At 54.4% G+C, this 21,653-nt stretch overlaps 1 protein-coding gene across 1 annotated transcript in view; it reads right to left on the bottom strand.

Annotated features, from left to right (window-relative positions):
* The window catches only part of CYTH3 (cytohesin 3), a 39,742-nt gene extending 19,041 nt beyond the window's left edge, over window positions 1-20,701 (bottom strand). The window contains exon 1 of the mRNA XM_060173289.1: window positions 20,491-20,701. Coding sequence (XP_060029272.1) covers window positions 20,491-20,524 — 34 coding nt within the window. The 5' untranslated portion in view covers window positions 20,525-20,701. The remainder of the gene's footprint in view (window positions 1-20,490) is intronic.
* Window positions 20,702-21,653: the final 952 nt, after the last annotated feature.

The following is a 21,653-nucleotide window of genomic DNA, read 5'->3' as shown; positions in this document are numbered from 1 at the left end:
CCTGCAGGGAAGTCGCTTCACAAGCGGTGAAGCAGGTCTGCAGGTGTCTGTCTTTCTCTCCCCCTCCTCTGTCTTCCCCTCCTCTCTCCATCTCTCTCTGTCCTATCCAACAACAACAATAACTACAACAATAAAACAAGGGAAACAAAAGGGAGTAAATATTTTTAAATTCTTTAAAAAAAAAAAAAAAAAGAAACGCCTGCCCTCTGAGGGCCTGAATCTGGACCTGTCCACGTCCACAGTGCTCCAGCAGAGGTCCTGCCCCCCACCTCCCCACCTGGCCCCCCACCGCGGCAGCCCCTTCGGCCCAGACACCCCCCAAGGCAGCCCCACCCACAGAGACAGACACTTGCTTCCGCAGTCCCTGCAGATTGGAAACATCTGGGTAGCATCTGGTGCCCAGTGGCCATTCACAAACATCTTCACGTGGGACCCTTGGGGGGGGGGTTGCTATTTTAGGCCTGGGGGAGTGTCCGTGTGGTTTTGATCTCAAAGGCCAGGAAGGAAGAGGAAGCTGCCCAGGTCCCAGCAGGGAGCCTCTGAGATAGCTGTCTCCCCCTCAGCTCAGACTCCTGGGAGAGAGCCCACCAGGGAGAGCCCCGCTGGGTGGGGAGGGACGTGGGGGCGTCTTTAAGCCCCAAGATGGGTTCGTGGGAGCGGTCTAGAGAAAGGCCTCATGTGAAAGGGCCTTCTCTGAGGAGCGTGAGAGGTGGCACAGTGGCTACAGCACTGGCCTTGCAGACCTGAGGTTCTGGGTTCAACTCCTGGCACTGCATGTGCCAGAGACATGCTGTGTTTGTGTATCTGTCTGTCTGCCTGTCTCTCTCTCTCTCTTTCCCTCACTCTTTTTTTTTTTTTTTTTGCCTCCAGGGTTATCACTGAGGCACAGTGCCGGCACTACAAAGCCACTGCTCCTGAGGGCCATTTTTCCCATTATCTTTTCTTTCTATTTTTATTTGGCAGGAGAAATTAAGAGAGGAAGGGGAGATAGAGAGGGTCAGAGACAGAAAGACACTTGCAGACCTGCTTCACCACTTGTGTAACTGTCCCCCCCGCAGGTGGGGAGCCGGTGGCTTGAACCCAGTCCCTTGAGCAAGCACTATGTACACTTAGCTCGGTGCACCACCATCTGGCCCTGGCCCCTGATACATCTTTTTTTTTTTTTTTTGCCTCTAGGGTTATTGCTGGGGCTCGGTGCCTGCACCATGAGTCCACTGCTCCTGGAGGCTATTTTCCCCCTTTTGTTGCCCTTGTTGTTGTAGCCTTGTTGTGGTTATCATCGTTGTTGTCATTGTTGGATAGGACAGAGAGAAATGGAGAGAGGAGGGGAAGACAGAGGAGGGAGAGAAAGATAAGATACCTGCAGACCTGCTTCACCGATTGTGAAGCAACTCCCCTGCAGGTGGGGAGCCGGGGGCTTGAACTGGGATCCTTACTCTGGTCCTTGCGCCACGTGTGCTTAATCCGCTGTGCTACCGCCCGACCCCCCCCCCCCCCAATACATTTTTGTTAAGGAGCTTTCTTGCTCTCCAGAAGCACAGGCCCGCAGGAGGCCTCCCCAGGCTCTTTCCAGAATCCCTGGCTCCTGGGGGTGGGGTGGGGGTGGGGGCTGCAAGGGCGTCTTTGTGCAGAGCGCCCAGTTGTGTGGGAGGCCGGCCCAGGGGTCAGGCAGTGATGACAGAGCCAGGCTGGGTGTGGGGAGGCCCCCAGTGACCTCAACGGGTGGGGGGCTTATCTGCACCACAGGCTCAACTTTAACCTTTAGCTCTGGAGCAGGGGCAGCTCTGTCCTCCCATGCCCCCCCCCCCAGAGCCCCCTTCTCCCTGGGGGCCACGCCTGGTATTTCCCGTCCCAGGCCCCAGGAGATTCTTCCCCTGCTCCCTGCACCCTGCTTCTGCTAGACATTTCTGTGGGTCACTGAGTGATGGGGACCCTGCCCTGGCAGCTGCCAGACAGAAAGCCTTTCCCTCAGACACAGAGCAGCTGTGTATCCTGGGGTGGGCTGGGGGTGGGGAGGGTCAGGCCGCCGGGTCCCTGGGGCCAGCCCCCCCAGGGACCTGCAGCTTCACTTCAGACCTGCTCAGAGAGTGGAGAGGGGCCAGGCAGAGGGCACAACGGCGAGTGTGGCTGGCAGGACTGAGGTCTGGGTTCAGTCCTTGGCACCGCTGGAAGCCTGAGCTGAGCAGCACCCTTGGGTGGGTGCAAGCAGCTCCTGGGGTGCCATGGGGACCTCCCAGTTATGGGGGGGTGATTTGACCACCCCTGTAATAAATCTTAAAGAAGCTCAGGAGCAAAGTACAGGTGACTGTTCAGCTGCTGGGGGCACGCAGAGGCCAGACGGAAAGGCCACCTCCACTGATATGTCTGTAGGTGACGTGTTGTCACCGTCAGCTGGGAGGGGGCACAGTAGACGTGGTGCCGGGAGCACCAGGTCCCGAGTTTGATCCCAGGCATCACGTGTGCCAGAGTGAAGCTACGGTCTCTCTCTCTCTTTCCCAACCCTCAATGATAAGCAAATGTTAGGAAGGGAGAAAGTTCTGGCAGGGACACATGAGCTCTACCTCCCCAGGCTGGGCTGACCAGTCCCCTAGAAGACCTGCATCCCACTCCGTCCGCCTTCTCCAGGGGAGCTGGGAGCACAGAGCAGGGCGGCGGAGATGGGTGAGTGGGAAAGCCCAGCTCAGGGCCCACTGTGGTTAGAGTGGCCTGGTCCTGCCACCACTTCCCCCAGCTGTGGCTGTGGTGAGTCCCTGGGCCAAGCCCAGAAGCGTGCGGAACAGTCTAGAAAAGACAGCCGAAGGTGGGGGTGGGGGGCAGGCGGTGGCACACCTGGTTAAGTACACTTAGTAAGAAGTGCAAGGATCCAGGTTCAAGCCCCCAGTTCCCCCACCTACGGGGGGCTTCAAAGTGGTGGAGCGGGTCTGCAGGTGTCTGTCTCTCTCCCTATCTCCCCTTCCCCCTCAAGTTGTCTGTCTTGTCCAATAAAGGCCATTCTTTACTTCTCTCTCCTAAGAGAGAGGGGGTAAACATTTGAAAGACTATAAATGCCCCCCACCCCCACCCCGGCAGTGGGTAAGTGCACACAGTATTAAGCTCAAGGACCCACACAAGGATCTGGGTTCAAGCTCCCTGCTCCCTACCTGCAGGGTCTGCAGGTGTCTCTCTTTCTCTCCATCTCTCCCTCCTCCTCTCTCAATTTCTCTTTGTAGTGTCCAATAAAATGGAAAAGATGGCCGCCAGGAGCAGTGGATTCGTAGTGCCGGTACCAAGCCCCAACGATAAGCCTGGAGGGAAAGGGAAAACTAAAGAAACATCACTAACTTGGCACGCTTGAATCCCAGGAACACCAGTGACCGGGATGCTAAGTACACCCTACCCAAGCAGGCAACTCAGGGAGACGGCACCGCACGCCAGCAAACACATTTAGAGAGTCCGGGGGTTAGCTGTTCTGCACGGTGACAGACTGATGGCCACCTGCATCTGTCACTGTGCACCTGCCAGAAAGCCTGTGATAGGTGTGTCACCAAGGCGTGACAATTCCATGTCCAGGAATGTCCCTGTTTGGGATGGGGGGAGACAGGAAATGGGAATCTCTGTAACTTTCTGCTGTATCTAGTGAATCTAAAACTGCTCTAAAAATAAAATTCTATTTTAAAGGCAAAAAAAAAAAAAAAAAGATGGTCCTTCCTTCCTCCTCCCTCCCTCCCTTTCTGCGCCCATGCCCAGTGCCGCAGATGCCAGGTGCTCTCCCGGCCACACCTTCTCCCTCAGCAAACAAACTTGCTCCCAGTCTGTCATGAGCTCACATCCAGATGTGCTTACTGACCCCCACACCTCTCCCTAGGTCCCAAACCAATAGCAGTTCTAGTTTTCCTGGAGGCTGCAGATTTGGCTGGGTCTGGACAGGACCTCCCCCCTCCGGCAAGATTCTGAGGCTACGGATCAAGGAGAGATCCCACCCTCAACGGCTGCCACCCCACACAGAGCCACCCGGCCATGGAGTGTGGGAGGGCAACTTCTGTGTGGCTCCCGGCTCAGTGAGAGGAGTCTGCCAGGGCTTGCACCGCTGCATCCTTAGGTCAAACAGCCCCAGGTTCCATCCCCAGCACCACCAGAAGGCAGAGTGAATAGTGCTCTGGTGTCTGCTTGCCCTCTCACCCTCCCCCAGACAGCTGACTAGATCATTTATCACTATTTTTTGACAGGCTTAATGGCTTACAGTGCGGTCACTGTACATGGGTATGATTTCATTATGCGCCAGGCCCCCAAAGTTCCCCGCCCTCCCGCTTCCCCAGAGCCCTTTGCCTTGACGCCATATACCACACCCAGCCCCTGTCCCTCTTCACTGTGGCCGCCTCACAAGTGAGATCCTTGGGTGTTTGTCCTTCTTTCTGGCTGACCTCACTCAACATGTCTTCCAGTTCCACCGAGGACGACTGATGACATAGAGGAAACTGCTTCATCACTTTTTTTTTTTCCTTATTAAGTGTGAGGGTTTCTGAGGCCTGAACTCAAGACTAGTGTGTGCTGGGGAGACAGTACAATGGTTAATGCAAATAGACTCTCATGTCTGAGGCACCACAACATCCAAGGGGTCAATTGCCAGCAGCACCATAAGCCAGAGCAATGCCCTGGTCAAAAATGAAGATCTACTTATCTATTTTAAATATTTTGTTACTTTATTATTGGATAGAGACAGACAGAAACTGAGAGAGGTGGGGGAGGTAGTGATGGAGAGAGACAGAGACACCTGCAGCCCTGCTTCACCACTTGTGGTGAAGCTTCTTCCCTGCAGATGGATACCACGGGCTTGAACCTGGATCCCTGAGCACTGTAATGTGTGTGCTCAACCAAGTGCGCCACCACCTGAGCCTCCCCTGCTCAGTTTTTTTTTTTTTTGCAAGTCCTGAGTTCCACTACTCATACCCCATCAGAGTATCGGTGATGCTCTGGCTCTCCTACACCCACCCACCCCCAATCTCTTCGTCATCTCCAGGACTGTACCCCTCAACCCCTCCAGACTGACTTCCTCAGAGAGAGAGAGGGAGAGAGAGGAAAGAAGCCACAGCACTGAAGCCCCTTTTAATGTGGTGGAAGCTGGGCTTGAACCTAGGTCTCATGAGACATGGCAAAGCAGCTGTCCAAGGGAGCCATTCTGTCGGCCTTATTAACAACTGTTTTAGGAGTTGAAGAGCTGGGTACTATAACAGCAGCAAACCAGTCAGCTGGGAGTCTAAGATGCCGCATGCTAGTCTTTAACACACCCTGGGAGGTGGTACACTGGATGAGGCACTAGGACTCTCAGGCACAAGGTCCAGAGTTCAATCCCCAGCTTCGCATGTACCAGAGTGATGCTCTGGTCTCTCATGTTCTCACGTTAATAATGTCAATCAAGAAAACCAAAAAAAAAATCAGGCAGCATCATTTTCCAAGTCTCAGCCCCTGAGGGTCCAGCTACAAAGGTCTATGAAGAGACGTGACTTGTCTTAAGTGTGCTTGCTAATGTCAATGGCTTCTCTTTCCACAGCATCAACTGCCTTGGGACACCGAACCACGTCTCTGTGCTGAATAATAAGTGTATTTCTACAGGCCTGTGAAGATAGCCTCTAAAAATAGGGCGTGGGAATCAGGAGAACTGGGAGCAAGGCCGGGCGTCCAAAGCTGGGCTCCCAGTCGCCCTCCCCCGTCGACCCTCACACAGGATGTCTGGCCACAATTAGGAGAAATCTGAGAAATCTGACCTCTGCCACGTTGAGAAAGGAGGGGGTGGTGGTGGTGGACCAGAATGTCCAAGGTACACAAATACGTGAACATCTTTGCTCTCATGGTGGTCACATTGGCCCCTGGAAGATTCTGGAACACAGGCCCCATGTTCAGTTGGAAGGAGGAGGCTCCCACAGGACTTGGCTGCTCAGAGCTGCCAAGCAGAGAGAAACAAACAGAGATGCCGCCAGGAAGACGGTGCAGTGGGTGGATGTTGGACGCATAAGCAGGAAGCTCTGAGTTCGAGACTCAGTATCGCATGTGCCAGAGTGACACTCCACTCTGGCTCTCTCTGCCTCTCTCATTAGTTAAGTCAATCTTCAGAATAAAATAAATACATAAAAAATAAAACCTTTAGAGTTAGTTCAGCAGGTGTGGGGGAGGAGGGCTACACTGTGCTGTGCATGGCAGCTCTGGTGCTGTGCTGCCCCATCTCAGTGAGATCACGAATATGTAAGGCCCCAGGCTCAGAACATTTTATTTTATTTTATTTTATTTTATTTTATTTTATTTTATTTTATTTTATTTTATTTTATTTTATTGCCTCCAGGGTCATCGTTGGTGCTTGGTGCCGGTACCATGAATCCACCACTCCTGGAGGCCATCTCTCCCATTTTACTGGATAGGGCAGAGAAAACTGAGGTGGGGGGGGAAGGTAGAGAGGGGGAGAGAGATAGACACCTGCAGACCTGCTTCACTGCTTGTGAAGCTCTCCCCCTGCAGGTGGGGAGTGGGAACTTGAGCCCAGGTCAATGCACACGTCCCTGTGCTCAGCACAGTTTTTTTTAAGCCAGGTTTTTACAGTAAAGGACACGGGAGTGGAAGTATAAGCAAGGGGTTTCCTTCTGAGCTTAGGATTCCGCTCCTGTCTGCGCTCTGGTCCAAGCAGTAAGGTGCAGGTCACGTTGGGACTGCCAGCAGAAGGGTCCAGGCCGCCCCCACCCCAAGCCCAGCCTGAGTGTTTCTTTGAGGCACCCTCACCCCACTTTCCATCCAGAGCAGCTGTCTCCCTCCGGCCCTGGTTGCTATTTGCTGTGTCCCAGGGCCTGGCCACCGGTGGCCTCACCTAGATGTTCTCAAGCAGCCTGGCCGAGGGGGGGACTGGAGGAGCCCATGGAGTCACCAGGCCCTTCTCCCTCTTTCCCGCCCTGCCCTTCCTCTCCAGGACTGTTATACAATGAGACTGCCAGACATTCCAGGGCAAACAATCTAGAGGCCAGCAAAAAGGGGTGTGGGAAGGACGGGAAGGGAAGATCCGTCTGTCCGTCCGTGTGGGGCCTGGAGCAGGCCCGGCCCGGCTGTGAATACAGCTCACAGGACCGAGCCCCAGAGTCCCGGAGCCCAGACTTCCACAGGGCCCTGGCCAAGGACTAAAATAAACCCGTCATGTGGAGCCAGCGAGCTAATCGCCTCCAGATGGAAGGGAGGACAGAGTCACCCACCGACAGCTCGGAGGAGCGGTGGGCTCAGACCCAGACTCAGGCAGCCAGCTTCCACGTACTGGTCATAACGCTGATAATAAAATGTCCCGAGGGGGCTCTCTCTCCTCACTGATAACAGTGACTGAGATTATACTAAGACCAGTCTAGGCTCTTCCAAAATGTCACCCAAAAAATTAACTCTAAGTATTTAAAAAACGCAAACTAATTTTTTTTTTTGACTGGGGCATCAACAAACAAGCAAGAAAAACAGACCTGGGGTCCGCAAGATAGTTTGCCTGCATACTGCATCCAGCAGCCTGCCATACAAAGACCCAGGTCTGAGCCCGGTCCCTGCTGCACTGCCCTGTCTCTACCTTCTGCCTCTCTGATACTTAGAGAGGGAAGGGTGTTGTCTGCCAGAAGCAGGGGAACCACAGGGACACAGAGGCCCAGAGACCAAGTCAACAGCAAAGGAGATAGCACAGTTCACACAAGCCTGAGCAAGAGATGTGGGGACTCTGGTTTTGGAACAGGCTCCAGCACCGAGGCTGCGTCCTCTGGCCTCGTGCCGGACTGCTCGGACTCGGAGATGCATCCCAGCCAGACCCTGGTACCAAAGATGTCCCGGCGAAGAGGCTCTCAGTCCCAAGGGGGTGGGGGGCAGGCAGCCAAGTCCCGTGCCAGGAGAGGCCGCCCCACTAGGCAGGCAGCCCCGTGGTCAGATGCCCCGGTGGATGACAGGGTCAGTCCAGGGAGGGGGCAATGGCCAGGGACGTATACAACAGAGCCCATGGCCACAGCCCCACAATGCCAAGGACTGCCAGCCGGACAGCCCTATAAAGTGCTCAGGGGAGGCCCCTGGGGTGGCACTGCCACAGAGCCCAGCCTGCCATCCATTCAGGCACAGACAGCTAGGCTGGCCCTCGCCAGCCACAATGTCCCTTTACTGAGGAGGTGGCCCGGGGGACTCTCAGACACCAGTGTGACACTCATATTCTCTCTCTCTCTCTCTCCAGCACTAAGAAATCTATTTTAGAAATTAGATTTAGGGCTGGCTGCGGTTGGGGGGGTGGAGACGACAGCATTGTAGTTCTGCAAAAGACTCTCCTGCCTGAGACTCTGAGGTCTCGGGTTCAATCCCCATCAGCCAGAGCTGAGCAGGGCTCCAGGCTCTTCTCTGTGTCTCTCTTTCATTAAAAAAAAAAATTATATATATATATATATACATACATATGGTTTAAAATAAAAGGAAGTGTCACCTGTCCCTGAAGCCCACAGACAACACCTGAAAGGCAGCAAGGGCCTGATCCCTGGGCAGGGGGACCTGGGCACAGTGGGTGGACCCCCATCCAATCCACTTAGAGCCTCTCCGTGGGGACAGGCCAGCAGGAATGTTGGGGTGGGGGAGGACGTATCTCATTTCCACACACACAGAACACAGCACCACTCGGCTTGGGCTGGCAGATCAAGGACTGAGTCTGAGTGACCCAGCCACACCTGCTGGACAGGGGGACAGACAGGCAGGGACTCTGGATGCCTGGAACCAGAGTCCAAAGGGCAGGACTCAGAGTGCAGGGGCAGGTGGAAGGTGTCTCACTCCTGGGGTGCAGGGCTGGTTCAGAGCTTGTCCAGGACTAAGGACGGACCGAGGTCTAGAGAGGAGCTTCCCCAGAGGTCCTCGGGGTCCTCAGTAGAACTTCTGGGCTGGGGGGTAGGAGGGTTCAACCTCGTGAAGGAAGCACGCCCACTCTGGTCTTCTCAGAACTGGGTTTATGAGCAAGACCACGGTCACGCTCAGCACGCACTGGTGTGGGGAACTGAACCCGTGACCCTGTGCTCTGCCACCGAGCTGGCACATGGTCCCTGGGGCTCTGCTTCCTCCCCTGGCCCTTGGGGCAGGGACTCAGGCGCCTCCACACCCGAAAGACTCAGCCTGGCCGTGTGAACATACTGACATCTCTGAGCTCCCCAGGCCCAGGGCCGGTGGGAATGAATCTGCACGTCTTGTTTCGATTACAAAAAAAAAAAAGAAAGAAATTTTTTAATCCAATTACTGAAAAGGGCACCCTTGCCGGCCTGACTTCCTCCTGCGTGCCTGTGCCCCACCCTGCGCTGGGGGCCAACACCAGGGGCCAGGCAGGGGCAGCCACCTGGGAGGGAACACTGAGGGCCACCTTGCTGGCCAGGTGCTACAGGGAGAAGTACTGGTGCTGAGTCTACGGGACAGGGAAGCTTCTGGGTTCCTGGAACCCAGGAAAGGGAGAATGAGGAACTCAACTTGCTGCCCCAGGCCAGGCCCGGCCTCAGCCACAGGGAGGGAAACAAGCAGAGCATTGAGTGTCCAGAACAGGAAGTGGGGGACGGGATGGGGACAGCAGGGACTCCACACCAGCAAGGACCCAGCTGCCACTCGGAGCCACCATCCTGGGGGGAAACAGTGAGGCAGGCCAGCTGGGGAGGGTCTTGAAAACAGGGGTCGTTTCCTCCAGGAGATTCTGGGAGGAGCAGATGCCTCTTCCCAGAGGAGCCCCTGGACCAGCTGTCACCTCCTGGGGAAACACAGTCCCGTGGGTCCCTGTCATGCGGACTCCTTCGCCCAGCTCAGAGTCATGGAACTAGGCAGCCCGTCAGCCCTCCCCCAAATGTCTAAGTCTGAGCTGGGGGAGAGAGACAGTGTCAGGAGAAAGAACTCATATGCCCAAGGCCTCAGGGCCTCAGGATCCAAGCCTAGCCGCATACCCAAGCCCAGCAGTGCTCGTGTGCGTGCGTGTGTGTGTGTGTGTGTGTGTGTGTGTGTGTGTGTGTGTCCCCTAATTTCATCTGCTCTATTCCTACCTTTCGGTTCCTGTTTATTAAACAATTTGTCCTCCTTTATTATCTTACCACCTTTCAGCCACCAAGTTGCAGATGCTACCATGACACCAACCTGACTTCCCTGGGCAGACGACCTCACCACTGTGTCCTGGAACCTCACTTCCCCAGAACCCTGCCCCACTAGGGAAAGACAGAAACACGCTGGGGGTGTGAAATGACCTATCAACACCCATGTTCAGCGGGAAGCAATTACAGAAGCCAGACCGTCCACCTTCTGCATCCCACAATGATCCTGGGTCCATGATCCCAGAGGGAGAAAGAGTAGAAAAGCTTCCATTGGAGGGGATGGGACACAGAACTCTGGTGGTGGGAATCGTGTGGAATTATATCCCTCTTATCCCACAATCTTGTTGATCATTACTAAATCACTAATAAAAAAAATAAGCAACTAGATCCCATTCTGTGGCTTAAAATCAAGGACCGCTAGTAAAATGCTGTTTCATAAGAAGGAAAAGGCATCTCCTGTCCCCTTCCACTCCCGCCAGCCACCCACACACTGGGATGGATGGACAGACGGCAGAGAGAAGCAGGACTGCAGCTGCCGGGAGGAAGCCTGGGATTATCCAACTGTGGTTTTCAAGAACTTCCAGAATGTGCAGTAATAGACTCGACCCAGATGTTTGCCGAGAAGATGAAAACAAGACTGTTTTTCCTTCTTGGCAACCAAACGGGTCCTCCACTGGGGTGGGGGAATAGGGTGCAGCCGCAGGGAGGAAACAGCGCTGTCCCCAGGGCCCACTGGGCTGACACAGGCTACGGGAGCTGGCCTGGTGTCCGAGCCCCAGAAGCCGGGGGCTGTGTGCTCACCCAGCAGACCTCTCCCTTTACCAAGTGCCAGGCCCTGGGTTCAAGTGCTGGCACCAGCACCGTGCGCGGTATCAGGGAGAGGCTCTGTGGAGTGGTGACTCCCTCACCTCTCTCTGAAATGAAAGAAATCAGTGTAATCACGCATGCTCCAAGATGCAGCAGGGCTAAAGAAAAAAATACCCACACATACACACACGCACACAGGAAGGCAGGACCTTACTCCCACTTCAATCATTTACCTTTCCTCCCAAATGCAAAATATTCTACGTATCGTTTCTAAAGATCTGTGTGGTGTCTGTTTGTTTGTTTAAAAGACCTGTTTATTTTATTAACTCGAGAGAAAGTGAGAGAACCAGAGCATCACTCCGGCACATAGGATTCCTGAGATCGAACCCAGGACCTCATGCTTGAGGGTCTGACGTCCTGGTCGCCAACCCACCGGCTGCAGAATCCTGAATGTGTCTGAGGATACTCTGATAAGGCCATTCTCTTACCAACAGATGGACCCACTTCCTGCAGGACCCGCCAGAACCCACTCCAGCCTCTCTCGCCAAAGCAAAGGGGAGCAAACTGCTGTCACAGCGCCCCGCCCAGCCCTGACACACACAAGGCTACAAGCTTTCAACTGCAAAGCCAGCTCCCCAACCTCCTATGCCCTGCCAGCTGCCCCCTGGCCACCCTGTGAGCCGAGAAGGCCTGCTGTCTTCCAGGGTCTTTGGGGGTCCCAGGCTGAGTGTGTTGGAAAGAGGCACCTAAGGGAGACACACCACAGGGAAAGAGCTTCCTCCAGTGCTGTAACACTCTCCTGCAGTGCTGGGATTCAAATCTGGGCCAAGTATATGCCAAGGACTGTACATGCCACATCAAGGGAGATGTCTCTCTCTATGGGCTCTAGAAAGTCCAACTTTAGCCTGGGGGGGGGGGGGAGATAGTATGGTTATGTAAACAGATCCTCATGCTTGAGGCTCTGAGGTCCCAGGTTCAACCTCCACAGACAGAGCTGACCAGCACTCTAGGAAGAAAAGGAAAAAAAGAAAGTCAAACTTTAAAGCTGCCACTCCTGAGACCCAGGGCCAGTGGGAACTGACCACTGGCTGCACAACCACCCAGGTGCCAGGGGCCCAATAAGTGGTGCTGAGGCACTGTCTGAGGGTGCTGGGCCCCAGACCCTCCTCTCTGACACAGCACAAGTGGAAAGCCACACAGTTCAGCAGAAACAGGTGGCTGTTGGCAGAATCCCAGGCAGGCTTGTGGGGCCAGGAGGGGCCCCTGAACAGGGTTCAGGGTCTAGAAAACACCCCCAGCTGGGGGGGGGGGGCTCCTGTACGCACAATTCCACCACTCCCAGTGACCTGTAATTCTTGTTGTTGTTTTAAATTTATTAATATTTATTTATTTTCCCTTTTGTTGCCCTTATTTTTCATTGTTGTTGTAGTTATTATTGTTGTTATTGTACAGGACAGAGAGGAATGTAGAGAGGAGGGGAAGACAGAGAGGGGGAGAGAAAGATAGACACCTGCAGACCTGCTTCACTGCCTGTGAAGGAACTACCTTACAGGTGGGGAGCCGCTCGAACCGGGATCCTTACAGCGGTCCTTGCGCTTTGCACTACGTGCACTTAATCTGCTGCGCTACTTAATCTGCCTGACTCCCTCTTGTTTTTTTTAAATGTATTTATTTTTATTTATTGGGGGATTAGTGGTTTACAGTCGACAGTAAAATACAGTGGCTAGTACATGTGTAACATCTCTCAGCTTTCCAAATAAGACTTTACCCCCCCACCTAGGTCCTTCTCTATCATCATGTTCCAGGACCTGAATACTCCCCCCACCCCAGAGTCCTTTGCTTTAGTACAATACACCAAATATTTATTTACTTATTCATTACTGGATAGACACAAGCACAAATCGAGAGAAGAAGGGGAGACAGAGACAGACACCTGCAGCCCTGAACCTGGGTCCTTGTGCACTGTGATGTGTGTGCTTAACCAGCTGTACCTCCACGCGGCCCCCTCGCTCCCTCTCTATTTCCCTTCCCCTTTCAATTTCTCTGTCTCGTCAAGTGATCCACAAAAGACTCGGTTTCAAGCCCCTAGCTCCCCACCTGTAGGAGGGAAGCTTCACAAGTGGTGAAGCAGGGCTGCAGGTATCTCTGTCTCTCTCCCTCCCTATCACTCCCTCTCCTCTCAATTTCTCTCTGTCCTATCCAATAAAGTGGAAAAATGGGGGGCCGTGTGGTGGCGCACCTGGTTGAGCACACGTTACAGTGCAAAAGGACCCAGGTTTGAGACCTGGTCCCCATCTGTAGGGGGAAAGCTTCATGAGTGGTGAAGCAGTGCTGCAGGTATCTCTCTGTCTCTATCACCCCCCCTTCTCAATTTCTGGCTATGTCTATCAAATAAATAAAGATTAAAAATCATAAAAAAGGGGTCGGGTGGTGGCGCACCTGGTTGAGTGACATGTTATAGTGTGAAAGGACCCGGGTTCGAGTCCCTGGCCCCCACCTGTAGGGGGAAAGCTTTGTGAGCAGTGAAGCAGGGCTGCAAGTGTCTCTCTGTCTATCTCCTCCTTCCCTCTCTATTTCTGGCTGTTTCTATCCAATAAATAAAGATAATAAAAAAATTTTTAATTGTAAAAAAAATGGAAAAATGGTCTCCAGGAGCAGTGGATTTGTAGTGCGGGCACTGAGCCCCAGCAACAACCCTGGAGGCAAAAAAAAAAAAAAAGTGTCCTCCCTACTGCCAGGACCACCCAGAACAGACACCAGGAAACACATACCTGGACTGAATGAGGTTAGCAGGGCTGAAAGGCACAGGCCCAGAACAGTCTGGAAAAGCGGCCTCGGGAGGTGGGGGCGAGTCACACTACCTCTCAAGAGTCCAGGCTGAGAGTGACAGCTGGTCTCTCAACAGCAGCAAAGGGCACAGAGGACAATGACACATCAACAGGCAGCCAGAGGGGCTGCCTGCGCCGTGAAGCCCTGGGTTCAATCCCTGGCACCACACATGCCAAGGCTGTGCTCTGGTCTCCCGCTCTCAATAAATGAGAAAATGTGGTGTGTGTGTGTGTGTCCATTTATGTCTGCATTATGGGCTCTGCCACCCCAAGGCTGGCTTTATTTAAGACAGAGACAGAACATAAAGGTTTTGTAAAAGACCCCCATGCCTAGGGCTGGGTAATGGTGCACCTGAATAAGGGCTCACATTACAATGCACAAGGACCCAGGTTCAAGCCCCTGGTCCCCACCTGCAGGGGGAAAGCTTCACAAGTGGTGAAGCAGGGCTGCAGGTATCTGTCTCTTTACCTCTCTATCTCATCCTCCTCTCTCAATTTCCCTGTCTCTATCCGATAATAACAACAACAATAACAATAAAAGAATGCATGCCTGAAGCTCCCCGGTCTCACGTTTAGTCCCCATCGCTATTCGCCAGACAGAGCAATGCTTTGGTTAAAATAAAATTTTAAAAATTCTAGAAGGGAAGAGAAAAAAGCCCCACTCCCCACCCCCACCGAGCTACCCTGCCAGATTTCTAAGATACCTTAAGCATTTATTTATGAGTGAGGGAATGAGAAGGGAGAAAGAGGGGACCAGAGCCCTGATCTGCTCTGGCATAAGGTGGTCCCGGGGCTTGAACCTGTGGCCTCTGGGGTTTCGGCCATGGCAGTGTGAAACTCTTGACAGGATTGCTCTTTCCAGGGCCTAAACTAAAAACACTAAGCGGAAAATATCCTTCAAAAGCAAGGGCAAACTTATGATCTGATAAAATAAACAAACAAATAACCCCCACAAGCCTCCCCGCCTCACCCTACCCCACCCTGCCAGCCAACAGCCTCTGGCTAAATGGGCAGACACCTCTGGGTGGGGCCCACAGAGCCACATGGCCCCCAGCTGATCAGCGGGACAGCTCCCCCCCCCAGCAGTTCCATGCTTGGGGGGGGGGGGGGTCTCTTCTCATCCCCTTCCTATCTGAAAGCTTACCCAGAGTCCCCGGGACCACAAGCACACCACACCACCATCACAGTCTCTGTGAGCTTGCAAAACTGCTGACGACCTTCCCGAGGCGAGAGCAGTCTGGGGGGACTGGGTGGCCCCCTCTGGCCTGCCCCCCATGATCCATCTGCAGGTGGGCTGGGGTGGGGGTGGCGCACGGGCACAGAAGGAGGGTCACCTCTGCACTGTCTGAGGCCACAACGCAAAGTCCACAGGACAAGAGACACACCACTGCTCAATGCCGGCTAAGTGCACATGTTACAGCGTGCACAGACCCAGGTTCGAGCCCCCGCTCCCCACCTGCAGAGGGGAGACTTCCCAAGTGGTAAAGCAAGTCTGTAGGTGTCTTTCTGTCTCTCTCTCCCCTCTCAATTTCTTTCTATCAAATTAAACAAAAACTTACAGCCACCAGGGTCAGGGGGAGAAAGGAAAAGCTGACCACTGAGAGCAGTAGGTTTGTGGCCGGCCCCCAACAATGACCCTGGTGGCTGTAAGTAATAAATAAGTAAACAAGGAAGGGGCAGAGACAGGGAGGCACCTAGCTTCCCCAGTGCGGTGGTGGTGGTGGGGGGGATATGTGGCAAAACCAGCACTCTACCCAGCTGAGCTATTGTAACAACTGGCTGGTTTCATCAGGTGAGCGAGAGCGAGGTGTGCAGAGCCACCACAGCGCACACACCTGGGAAAGCATCCCAAGGCCCCCACAAATTTAGGAGGGGTCAGAACACCCCAGCCCCCGCCTGCAGAGGGAAAGCTTCACAAAGCTTCTCTTTCTCTCTTTTTTATTACTTGACCAGAGCCCTGCTCAGCTCTGGCTTATGGTGGTACAAGGGACTGAACCTGGGACTCTGGAGCCTCAGGCATGAGAGTCTCTTTGCATGACCATTATGTTACCTCCCCCTGCCCTCTTGGTCGCTCTCCCTCTCTCCCACTCTGTTCCTCTGTCTCTGCCCAAGAAATAAGTAAAATGTAAAAGTTAAATTTAAATTTAAAAAACAACGAAAAAGAGAAAAGATTTTAAATGAATCAATGAACTAAATTAAAAAAAACAAAAAACCTGTAGGAAAAATCCAGAGCTTCCAGGTTGGGGCTCGGTGGAGGGTGAGGTGTGTCGGCACATCGTGGAAACACTCCCCAGACAATTCCTGGGAAGCCAAACATCCTCCACAGGACGAGGCTCATGTGTGTGTGGGGGGGGGGGGGGGCAGGCCTACAAGGACCCAGACCCTGGGCCCTGGCTGCTCCCCCCGCCCCCCACTCTCCCGTTTCCACAGGGAGGCAGCATCCCTGTCTGCCCCACACGAGCCTCTGTGACCCAGAGGAGCCTGGTCAGCTCTCAGCCCCCAGTTCATCAGGTTCAGAAGCCCCTGAGCTTCCCCAAGAGATGGCAGCTCCCCAGGTTGGGTAACTCACACTCAGGGCCAGTTGGGAAGCTGGACACCAGGGCTGGGCCATGGTGGAAAAAGGGGGGCAACGCTGCAATCCCCCTCCCCACACACACACCACCAGAGGAGCTGGAAGCAGTTCCAAAGCCGGGACTGGGGCCAGAGGGGACAGACAGACAGCTGGGCTGTGTCCCCCTCAAGCTGAGCAGGGACCCCACCTGCTGGTCATTTACCCCATGAGCTGCACTGATGGGAGACTCTGCCTTGCCCCTGCCTCTGAGTAGGGCAAGGCAGAGTCCCCAGCTGAGCATGAGGACACAGGACAGGGGCCACAGCAGCCAGTCACCTGCCAGAGACAAAGCTCAGGCCTCCAGCAGGAGAAGCAAACAAACCCCAGAGGCCACTGCCCACAGGCACCCGGATACCTGGCCGGCTGGCCAGCAAGTTCTGAGCAACATTCCCTCCCGGATCCATATCTCAGAACTGCCTCCAACCATTCCCCCAGCCTCTGTCCTTATCTCCCTGGGAAAAGGCAGCAGCCTCCACAAAGCCCGCATCAGAAAGCCAGCCAGCCAGCGCTGGCTCTTTTGAGTCCTCTCACCAACGACCTTCCAGTTCTCTGGCCTCTGCCCACCTGCCTTTCAACAGGGTCCCCACCCCTCCCCAGGGTAAACAGACTGAACACACTTCCCCGAACAGCTTCCAAGGCCTGCACCATGCTCTCAAATCGTATTTTAAGAAAATGCTGTTTTCCAGCTGACTGACAAATGACGGGGACTGGACTTGTAATTTTTCTCTTTCAAAGGACAGGAAAACACAAATTGGGGGTGGGGAAGCTTTAAAAAAAAAATCTGAACAGTAGCCAGAACTGTCCAGAAGTGTGCTAACTTCAAAACTTCCAACGATCAGGAGTTAGATAAAAACACAACTACATGTCCACTAGGGTCATGGAGACAGGGAAGTGGTTTACACAACAGACCTTCATACCTGAGGTTCCAAGGGCCCAGGTTCAGTCCCCAGCATCACCAGCTGAGCAGTGCCCTGATTAAAATTAGGAGATATATACACACACACACACACACACACACACACACACGTATACATACACATATATCCATTATTCACTATAATAACTTGCCTGGAAACTCAAGACTTTCACTTACTTGAAAAATAAAATTATTGGGAGTTGGGCGGTAGTGCAGCAGGTTAAGCACACATGGTGCAAAGCGCAAGGACCAGCTTAAGGATCCCACTTCGAGCCCCCAGCTCCCCACCTGCAGGGGAGTCGCTTCACAGGCAGTGCAGCAGGTCTGCAGGTGTCTATCTTTCTCTCCCCCTCTCTGTCTTCCCCTCCTCTACTTCTCTCTGTCCTAGGCAACAACAATGACATTGATACAACAACTAGAACAATAAAAAACAAGGGCAACGGGAGTCGGGCGGTAGCGCAGCGGGTTAAGCGCACGTGGCGCAAAGCACAAGGACCGGCATAAGGATCCCAGGTTCGAGCCTCCCAGCTCCCTACCAGCAGGGGAGTCGCTTCATAGGCGGTGAAGCAGGTCTGCAGGTGTCTATCTTTCTCTCCCCCTCTCTGTCTTCCCCTCCTCTCTCCATTTCTCTCTGTCCTGTCTAACAACGACGACATCAATAACAACAATAATTAAAAAAAAAAAAAAAAGGGCAACAAAAGGGAAAATAAATATTTAAAAATTTTAAAAAACAAGGACAACAAAAAAAGGGAATAATTTTTTAAAAATCACATACACTATCCAACAACAACGACAGTGATGACAACAATAACAACAACAATAAAACAGCAAAGGCAACAAAAGAGAATAAATATTTTTAAAAAATTTTTTAAATAAAATTATTCTCAAACATCTTGGGATTCTGAAACACTGGGGATCAATCTCAAAAGCATATCTTCTAATCGTGTGTGTGTGTGTGTGTGTGTGTGTGTGTGTGTGTGTGAGAGAGAGAGACAGACAGACACACACACTGATCAACCACAGCAGCACTCTGGCATATGCGGTGCACCGGTCTAACTCGGGACCTAGAGTCTGCCTCTACCCACTGAACTATCCCCCTGGAAGCTGTACAGCTTCCAGTGGATTCCATAACCCAAGGAAGGAAGAGTTTAATAAAACATGTCAATCCACACTGAGGCTGTTGTCTAGTGGGCTGGGGGTGTGGTCCCACAGGGCAGAGCATCTGATTTGCACAGGGGAGGCCTTGGGGTGGCTGGAGTGGCGCTTTGATCTCTGTCATCCTCATTCCTAGGACCTACCAGGTGATTCTGATTTTAGCAGCCAATTAAGCAAAATATCTGCTCCTTGCTGAATGTCCCAGTGAGATTACGAGCTCCATTTAAAAGACAAAGTAGAAAACAATTAGACTTCTTTCCCCCTTACAGAGCACATTCCCTTTTGAATGTGAAAGACACAATCACTCCCTGAACTTGGAAGAGAGGCCCAGAAGGTGGGGGCACCGGGCCTGCCTGCACAGGGTCCTGAGTCTAGCTCACTGGCACTGAGCCTGAAGGACTAATAAGCAAATCTTTAAAAAAAAAAAAAAAAAAAGTGAGACATTCCTTTCTAAAAAACAGTAAGAGAAAACACCCACATCATCAGTTCTTTTCACTGCTTGGCCGGTGTCATATACTGTTGTAGGAGCTTATTTTTAAATAATTCCGCCTCGACCCACCTCACGCTGTGACTGCACAGGGCTCAGCTCAGCAGCTGCAGGAGAAATTCCCGTCTTGGGGAACAGAGGGAGCCTGGCCCCTCCAGCCTGGGGCTCCCAGAAGAGACATCAGCAAATCAAGCAAAGTCTGGGGCTGCCCCCCCCCCCGTGTCCCCCCACTGGGGCTAAAGCACTCCAGTCTCCAGCCTGCCAGGCACCTGGCCCCCACTTTACTGATTTATTTTCCTAATCTCCAAATCGTCCAGCTTATTACACTCCTGGCTCCGCTCTGAGCTTGAGAAAGATGCGAGAGTGGAGGCTGCACTGGCCAAAGGGGAAGGGCGGCTCCCAAACGGTGGCAGGCAGCCGGCGTCCACCCAGAACCCAAGGGTGGGTAGCCGGGTGGATGAGGGGGATCCTCAGCCACAGCCCGGCCGTGGGAGGCGTTGCAACTGCACCCTACAATCCCTGTGTCTTCTTTCACAAACAGCACACCCACTCCCGGCCTGGCTGCCACATGCCACCACGTGTGCCAACCAACCACCAACGTCCGGGTGCCCAGGCCGCCCCCCACCCAAAGGCACCTGGATGAACCCCTCGCCCTGCTGCCCTGCGGCCGGCTGGTGTCAACACAAACAGCAGCACGGGCAGCCTGCAATTAAGATTTTTCTTTCTTATTTTTTTCAAAACGCTTCCTTCTCACAAGGGGAGCTAACAGCAGTAAAGGGGGTGGGGGTGGGGGTGTTCAGACAGAAGTGGGGCGAGAACCTGCACTTTGGGGTGCTCCGAAGAGGGAGGGGAAACTCCGCTGCAGACAAACACACACAAGCAGCCCAGAAATGCAACTCGCAGCCTGACATGAGTCACTCTGTGGGCGCCCCCCCACTGCTCCCCAAAATGACTGACCACAGACAGACAGACAGACAGACGCCTGGTTTCCAGGGAGGGACAGGGCCCCCGTGCTGTCCGACCCGACAGGCAGGCTGGTGCCCGGTCCGGCCCGGCTGCAGGAGGCAGGCGCAGGCTCGGAGACCCCGGGATGCCCCGCTTGTGGGTGCCCCGCACCCCTGGAGCCCCGGCTGAACCTCCCACCGCCGCACGGACCTGGGAGCCAAGAAAGTGCCGCGTCCTGCAGCCTCTGCCCCCGCGCGCCCCTCAGGCACCCCAGGAGCCCCAGTGCAAAAGTTTCCCCTCCCTATTTCCAGGGGATCCCCCCTTATTTTTTAAATTATTTTTTACCAACACCCCTTCAAAGAGAGGTCACCCCAGCCTCTCCCTCGCAGCCGGGCTCCGGGGGGCGGGGACGCCCTTGGCCACCACCCGCGAGGAAGGTCGCCCGCAGGCCCCGGGGCGCGACCCCCGGACCCCCAAGTCCCTGGGGGACGCCCCCAGGCCCCGGGTCCAAGTCTCTGGCGACCCCGGGATCCCCGCGCCGACTCCCTGCCCGGGACCCCAGTACGGCCCGGCACGGGACGGCTCCTCCAGACCCAGGGCCCCCCGGAGCCCCCAGCCCCCCGGGCCGCCCCCCGCCCCGGGCCGCCGCCGCCGCCGGCCACACCTCCGCCACTCACCGCCGCCCTCGCCGCCGCCGCCGTCTTCGTCCATCCTGAGGCCGCTTCGGGGCCGGCGAGCCCGGCTGGGGCCGCTGGGGCGCCGCCGTGGGGGCGCGGGGCGGGCGGCTCCTGCAGCGGCGCCGGCTCGGCCCGGCCTCCTCCCTCCGCTGTAGGCGGGCGGGGGAGCTCGGCGCGCTGTCACGTGAGCGCGGGGCAGGACCGAGGGCGGAGCCTGCTGGAGGCGGGGCTCTTCGAGGAGCGCCGTCACGTGGGCTCGGGGGGCGGAGTCGAGGGCCGGGCTGTGAGCACGACGTCACGCGGGCTTAGTGGAGGGGCGGGGTGGGCGGTAGGCGGGCTACTCCCTCAGCGACCAGGCTGGGTGGTCAGCGCTGCATCACGTGAGCGTGTGGGCGTGGGCGTGTCGTGGTGGGCGGTGGTCTCAGTCAGAAGTGGGCGTGGCTCCCTCTGCGTGGGTGGCGGGCAAGTCAGTCCAGTCTTCTTCTTCTAGCATTTGCCCTTCTTCCGTAGCCAGTCAACAGCGTCAGGTTGAGCCTGATGGAAAGTTTCGAGACCTCCTTTAAATCTGGAGAGGTGGCAGTCGTTGACTATGTGGGTCATAGTCTGTCTGTAGCCGCAGGGGCAGTTCGGGTCGTCTCTGGCTCCCCAGCGATGGAACATAGCGGCGCACGGGCCATGCCCGGTAGGCCTCCGGAAGAAAACCGAGGGGTTGAGCACAGGACTCTCATGTGGGAGTTCCCAGGTTCGATCCCTGGCAACACCAACAGCCTAAGCTGATAGCCACAGCTGCCCAGTGCTCTGGTAAAAAAAGATAATACCGGTGGTTCGGCAGGTGACACAGTGGATAAAGCATTGGATTTTCAACCATGAAGTCCTGAGTTCGATCCCCGGTAGCACATGTACCAGAGTGATATCTGGTCCTTTCTCTCCTATCTCATGAATCAATAAATAAATAATACCGTGGTCCGGAAGGTGGTGCAGTGGATGACGCACTGGACTCTCAAGCAGGAGGTCCTGAGTTGAATCCTTGGCAGCACATGTAACAGAGTCATGTCCGGTTCTTTCTTTCTCATTAGTAAATAAATAAGATAGTTAAAATAATAATAATACCAGTTGGGCTTGGGAGACAACATAATGTTTCTGCCAAAAGACTTTCATGCCTG

This window comes from Erinaceus europaeus, chromosome 15 (genome assembly GCF_950295315.1).
Source record: "Erinaceus europaeus chromosome 15, mEriEur2.1, whole genome shotgun sequence".
Classification (NCBI taxonomy): Eukaryota; Metazoa; Chordata; class Mammalia; order Eulipotyphla; family Erinaceidae; genus Erinaceus; species Erinaceus europaeus.
This window is presented reverse-complemented; position numbering and strand designations above follow the sequence as displayed.